At 38.1% G+C, this 7500-nt stretch overlaps 1 protein-coding gene across 1 annotated transcript in view; it reads left to right on the top strand.

The window, feature by feature from the left end:
• Positions 1–707: 707 nt before the first annotated feature.
• LOC137639296 (piggyBac transposable element-derived protein 3-like) overlaps positions 708–7500 on the top strand; it is a 31986-nt gene continuing 25193 nt past the window's right edge. The window contains exon 1 of the mRNA XM_068371576.1: positions 708–821. Coding sequence (XP_068227677.1) covers positions 708–821 — 114 coding nt within the window. The remainder of the gene's footprint in view (positions 822–7500) is intronic.

Here is a 7500-nt window from a genome sequence, read left to right as displayed (position 1 = left end):
GGATAGACGAGTCTCTCTTGCAAAGGTAATGCTCCTGCGTTCGAAGAGTAGTAGTAGGACAGGTAATGTCGGACTGCCTTTGATTTTCTTGAGTAGTTTGATCCCTTTCCACGCATTAGTTGTTCCATGAGATTCGGTTCCTCCCTTCAAGTTCCAGGCAGCATGTTGTGTTGAGTATCTTCTCGGTTGATGTTGTTGAGAGCCAAGGGATAGTGGTCGAGTAGTAGATTGTGCAATATACATCCACACATGGTTATCAGCAGGACTATTTTAGTTTCCTGTTGTATAGTGGGGCCGAAGAATCGGAATCTCATTTGGAGAATAGCAAATGCATTCTCCACGACACGGCGATTGCGAGGAAACATGTAGCTTTAGAATTTCTCATGGTGAGCGTGGGATGTATAGGAGTATGGTTTCATCAGCGTTGCCGTGAAGGCAAAGGCATCATCTGCTATTATGTGGAAGGGGATTGGAGTGTCATCATTTGGCAGTGTGCTGTCCTTAGGAAATCTCACTCGGTTATGCTCGATGGCATGATGAAGGTTACACTTGTTCCAGGTTCCTCCATCACCAACACCTCCTTCAGCACCTACATCGACATACAGAAACTTGTGCTTTGCACCTGCTACGTCCATAAGTATTATGCTCTAGATTTTTTTGTAGTAATAGTATAGTGATACTCCCTTCCTGGGCTTCTTTATGGGGACATGCTTTCCATCAAGGGCTCCAACAAATTTATGGTAGTTCCACTTATTTATGAATACTTAGGCGACTGTCTTCCACTCCTCAGGAGCTTCGGGGTACTTCAGGAATTCATGTTGGTAGGTGTCAATGATGGCTTTGCATATTTCATTCACAAATCTGCAAATTGGACTCTTGGAGACTAAAACTAAATTGCAGACTTGTATAGGAATCCCCACTTGCCAGGAAGTGGATGGTGACAGCCAATTTCTATCCCACTGTTAAAAGATCTCTTATTCTCGTCTGTTTCTTGGTGAGCATTGGAAAAATACTGTCATCCATCTCCGCAAACAGTCCAGGCTCAATCCGGACAAAGTTCTTGTACCCCCTCGGGTCTTCTCGGTGTAGTTCTTGTAGTAGCTGGTCAATATCTCCATGCATGTATCTCCTCGTCAGCCATTCCGGACACCACGTCTTCTTCCTGCGCTACGTCTTCTTTTTTGTACTTTCAGCGCTTCCTCTAGTTGTTTTTCGGGATAGTTCTCGAGGATAGAGGCGGCAGTTAAAATGAGAATACTGGTAATCTTGTTGTCTGCCTCCCTTCTTGTGTAGTACTCTTGATCCATCCTCTATAGTGGTCAGTAAAGTAATGACTTCCACAGGCAATGAGCACTACAGATATACCCCTGGTAGCTTGGGCACTTCTTATGTGACATTTAGTGAGATAAAGGTACCTCGCAAATCTCGTGGTAGGTACCTCGCGATCTTGCGTAAGGTGCCTTGCAACACTGCGTCATTACATTGCAAAAGCTTGTAAACACCTAGCCTCACCTCGTGACACCTCGCAAGGAAACACCGCATCCAACTTGTGGCTCTGCTCAAGACATCGCAAAACAGCCTCGTGAGATGTCGCAGGACCTCGTTTACTCATGTCACAACATTAACAAAAAAAGGGTGTGTTCACCTAGAAGGTGTCAACCTCTCTTAAGAAACATTTGACGCGTAAGAGTTAACTGCTGTTTTCCTAATTCCAAACCACTGGAATACCCCAAAACCGGAAATATCCAGTTCAAAGTATCATATGTGAGGCGGGCAAATAGAGGAACGAACGTATTTGTCTAATGAACAAAATGTATATTACGTCTCTCTCTCTCTCTCTCTCTCTCTCTCTCTCTCTCTCTCTCTCTCTCTCTCTCTCTCTCTCTCTCTCAGTTACAGAAATATCTGTTTCTTTTACCATCAGAAGATAAGTTTGTTCTTTATCGGGTGCCCTATGATTATACACTATACAGTAGTAGATTTCTTCTTTCAAAGGATAATTGACAGGTAATTTCTTTACACTTCTGTATAACATAAGGTCCGTTACCGACGAGTAGTTTTACATCTTTTGACGGCTATCTCTCGTGGAATGATTGCGCAATCAAATGATCACCACTCAGGGGATATAAAACTCTTTTACACCTAGCATTAGAGTACGTTACTATTATCGAGAGTAAAATAATATAACAAAGCAGAGTAAAAAAAAAAAAGTATTCAATAATCACTTCACAATTAACCAAAAAAAGTTAATTGTTTGTTTACAGGAAAATTAAACAAAGCTTTGGAAAATTTATCAGCAGTAAAACAAATAAACATATAAACCTAGATTAGCACAGAGAAGGGTTCATGTATATCCATCGCCATAGAGATTAATGGAGCCGTGAATTAAGTACATATATGGGCAGATGCCGTTTGGCGGGAGTAAGTATGTAACACAGAATCTTACCCGCAAAGATTTTCTAATTGACTGGCGAATGCGATAACTTTTCAAATTCGGCAGCCGATTACAGTGGATGCCGCGATCATAGGCAAGCTCTGGCATGGATACTCTACGCTTAGAATTAGGATTCGTCGTGGATGACTGCAGATGGAGGATCCACAGCCATTTGAGGCATCCGTGCGTTGGCGTTATTGGGACTTGACCCATTCGGGTGTAAAATAAAAAAAAAAAATAAAAAAATAGCTGATTTCGACTCTGCTCTATTTGATCCTGTCGAAATCAGGATTTACGTTTGGAATCGAAATCATCCCATATTCGACATTACAGATTATCCCGGCCAAACATTATGGATGCTAACTATAATGGCTCTCCTTTTCAGACTTCAAAAGTCAAGCTTGAAAAAAAAAAAATCTACTTATACTTGTTCTCTAAGTATGACCTGAAGCTTGACTTCAATCAGCACAGTGACACCATGTTAAATATGAAATTTACTTCTCAAATAACCTTGATGATATAACTAGAGATAAATTCCTATTTGTCTTTTGACCTCCAACTTTGAAAAAGACCTGACTCAGAACTTTGATATCATTAGCAGATTATTTTGAAATTTCTCTTTTCTATAGTTCAAAAGATATAAAAAGAGAAGTTGGCTATATAGGTACACAGCCACTCGTTACACACATGCATACACACACACACACACACACACACACACATATATATATATATATATATATATATATATATATATATATATATATATATATATATATATATCTGATATTTGTACCTCAAGTCTTTTTCGAGCTGAGGAAAATCTTACCTCTTATATATATGAAAATTCGAGCATATATCGAATGACGAATATGCTTAAAGTTGATTATTGAGTGGTCCTTGTCATAAATGATTTGTGTTATTTATTTTTAAATATATATACTATATTCTGAGCAAACAATGAAATATCAATTAAGGAGTCTCTATGTATGTTTGTATTCATAAAGATTGCTTTACTCATAGGTTGCGTGAAATTAGTTTGGTAAGCTATTAACTATTATCAAAAGTAAAAATTTTATTAAAAAAAAAAATAGGTATTCTAGTACAACCGACTTTTAATTAATATAGAATTCTCAGAAATGTGAAACGCTAGGAATTTTGTAGGTTATCATAATTTAATCCCTTACCTTTATCTTAATGTACTTATGTAACCACGACTTTCTTAAAGAAATAATCCAACACAATTTCATTCATATATATCTAGCTTTCTTCTGAAATATCTGGAAGACTTTTCAACATCGTAGTTTTAAGCTGAGGTCACATTCGTACACTGTTGAATTTTCAATGTTTTATCAAGGAAATGTATACGATTATCTTACTTTTCAATATATAGAGTTTCCAAGGTTTGTGAGTAAAAAAAAATCAATACGACTACAATGGAATAAACCTTGATATTTAACAGTTAAAACGGATTCGTTTTTCTTTTTGTAACGCAGCAAAACAAGAATAATGAGCCTTTCTAACAGGAGGAGATAGCTAATGAACCAATGTTTGTCTGGGCATAATTAACAGTACATATCCTTTTCTGGCTTTATACATTCCATGATCTGGTAATCCTTTTAATGTTTCATTTGGGATAATGGGTCATATTACATTGAATATATATTTAACATTAATGTTTTCTGCTTGACTGATAAAAAAACTATCATATTCTTAGGAGTAAATCATTAGAAAATAGACAAGGTAAATGAAGGATGTCTAGAAGAAGGTCGCAACCAATTGAAATGAAGGGTTGAAGGAAAATACTTTATTATTCAATGAAACATGAAAACATTCAAGATTAGTGTCAACTGATCCTTTTCTCTTATGTGCGAATTATGCCCCTAGTTCTCAATAAAATATGTTCAATTTACACAACTTAAAATTCCGTAGTTCTAAAAATCGTGATTTCAAGATTGAATCATATGAATTGAAGCTTCCTATCAAATTTGCTTTATATTGTTTTTATTTTAGCAGTAAATTTCAGAATGATATCAGACCTAAGTTTATTGCTAATTCAAATCTCAATACACAGAAGTCTGCCAAAAGGTCTTTTTGCTTTTTTGTATGCAAAAGAATAAGCCATTGTTGAGGTGGTATCTGCACACGATCCATATATATATATATATATATATATATATGTATATATATATATATATATATATATATATATATATATATATATATATATATATATATATATATATATATATATTTAAATGTATATACATATATATATAGTGTATGTGTGTATGTGAGTGTGTCTGTGTGTGCCCATTTGTATCTGTGCTTATGTGCAGAAATGCAGTTGCCTGTGCCAATGTGTGTCTGTGCGTGTTTATTTGAATTTCTTTGTGTTTTGTTATCTGAAAATTCCTGAGAACAGAGTAATTTACAAGATGTCCCATGCGATCGGCCCGTACATGAATAGTATTCAGAATAGATTAGACGGTGTCTGTAATTGCTAAACTACTTTGAGAAGGATAAGATTATTAACATATTCTCAGAAAGATTGTTCCCTAAACCTAACGTAAACCGATTAATAATAGGAAATTTATTGATATCACCTTAACAAATTTTCATCTCTTCTGGCTCTTTTTACGAACAAGTTTTGATGCTTTGTTTGGTGAATAAGATTTACATAGTTTTACTTAGGAAGAAAGTCTAAGATTATGATTTATTTTATATTTTAGGTTAGAAGTTTAAGCAATATTCCATTTAAAAGAGCGATAGCTTCAACGCTTCCAATGCAAAGTATGGAGGAATTATCCTAATGCATTTATGGTCTATCATGTGAAAAAAAATCTAGCAAAATGAAAAAAAAGAAAGGAACAAGAATAAATGGTTATTTTCTTAGAGAGAATGATTAGAATACAATGGAGCACAATTGTGTCTGTTTTCCTATATCCTTTCTTCACTGAGCAAATTTTCGTTGTAGGAGCCCTTGGGTTTATAGTTTCTTGTATTTCCAAATAAGCTTGTAGCTAAGTCAGGTTGAAACCAACCATGCCACGAGAGACCATAAAAGAAATCGAAACCTGACGCTACCTAGCTGTCCGAGGATTTACCTGGCGAGACATCTGTCTCTTACCAGCGAGTTTTACCCGATTTCCCGGCCCACCACGTGTCACAATTGGTAGTAATTCATTCAAATTACCCCTAATGAGTCAATATGGATAAATATCAACACAACATCGTGTTCAAATAGAAATAAATTTCTACCTCATACTTGGGATCGAACGCTAGCCCCTTCTAATGAAAGGCCAGGTCGAAACCAACCATGCCACGAGAGACCATAAAAGAAATCGGAACCTGAGGCTACCTAGCTGTCCGAGGAATTACCTGGCGAGACATCAGTCTCTTACCAGCGAGTTTTACCCGATTTCCCGGCCCACCACGTGTCACAAAGGTCAGGTCGAGACCAACCTTGCCACGAGAGACCATAAAAGAAATCGGAACCTGATGCTACCTAGCTGTCCGAGGATTTACTTGGCGAGACATCAGTCTCTTACCAGCGAGTTTTACCCGATTTCCCGGCCCACCAATTGTCACAATTGGTAGTAATTCATTCAAATTACCCCTAATGAGTCAATATGGATAAATATCAACACAACATCGTGTTCAAATAGAAATAAATTTCTACCTCATACTTGGGATCGAACGCTAGCCCCTTCTAATGAAAGGCCAGGTCGACACCAACCATGCCACGAGAGACAATAAAAGAAATCGGAACCTGACGCTACCTAGCTGTCCGAGGATTTACCTGGCGAGACATCAGTCTCTTACCAGCGAGTTTTACCCGATTTCCAGGCCCACCACGTGTCACAATTGGTAGTAATTCATTCAAATTACCCCTAATGAGTCAATATGGATATATATTAACGCAACATCGTGTTCAAATAGAAATAAATTTCTACCTCATACTTGGGATCGAACGCTAGCCCCTTTTAATGAAAGGCCAGGTCGAAACCAACCATGCCACGAGAGACCATAAAAGAAATCAGAACATGATGCTACCTAGCTGTCTGAGGATTTACCTGGCGAGACATCAGTCTCTTACCAGCGAGTTTTACCCGATTTCCCGGCCCACCACGTGTCACAATTGGTAGTAATTCATTCAAATTACCCCTAATGAGTCAATATGATAAATATCAACACAACATCATGTTCAAATAGAAATAAATTTCTACCTCATACTTGAGTTCGAACGCTAGCCCCTTCTAATGAAAGGCCAGGTCGAAACCAACCATGCCACGAGAGACCATAAAATAAATCGGAACCTGACGCTACCTAGCTGTCCGAGGATTTACCAGGCGAGACATCTGTCTCTTACCAGCGAGTTTTACCCGATTTCCCGGCCCACCACGTGTCACAATTGGTAGTAATTCATTCAAATAACCCCTAATGAGTCAATATGGATAAATATCAACACAACATCATGTTCAAATAGAAATAAATTTCTACCTCAAACTTGGGATCGAACGCTAGCCCCTTCTAATGAAAGGCCAGGTCGAAACCAACCATACCACGAGAGACCATAAAAGATATCGGAACCTGACGCTACCTAGCTGTCTGAGGATTTACCTGGCGAGACATCAGTCTCTTACCAGCGAGTTTTACCCGATTTCCCGGCCCAACACGTGTCACAAAGGTCAGGTCGAAACCAACCATGCCACGAGAGACCATAAAAGAAATCGGAACCTGACGCTACCTAGCTGTCCGAGGATTTACCTGGCGAGACATCAGTCTCTTCCCAACGAGTTTTACCCGATTTCCCGGCCCACCACGTGTCACAATTGGTAGTATTTCATTCAAATTACCCCTATTGAGTCAATATGGATAAATATCAACACAACATCGTGTTCAAATAGAAATAAATTTCTACCTCATACTTGGGATCGAACGCTAGCCCCTTCTAATGAAAGGACAGGTCGAAACCAAACATGCCACGAGAGACCATAAAAGAAATCCGAACCTGACGCTACCTAGCTGTCTGAGGATTTACCTGGCGAGACATCAGTCTCTTA

Source organism: Palaemon carinicauda, chromosome 4 (genome assembly GCF_036898095.1).
Source record: "Palaemon carinicauda isolate YSFRI2023 chromosome 4, ASM3689809v2, whole genome shotgun sequence".
Taxonomy (NCBI): domain Eukaryota; kingdom Metazoa; phylum Arthropoda; class Malacostraca; order Decapoda; family Palaemonidae; genus Palaemon; species Palaemon carinicauda.
Note: the sequence above shows the minus strand (reverse complement) of the source record. Positions and strands in the feature narration are given on the sequence as shown.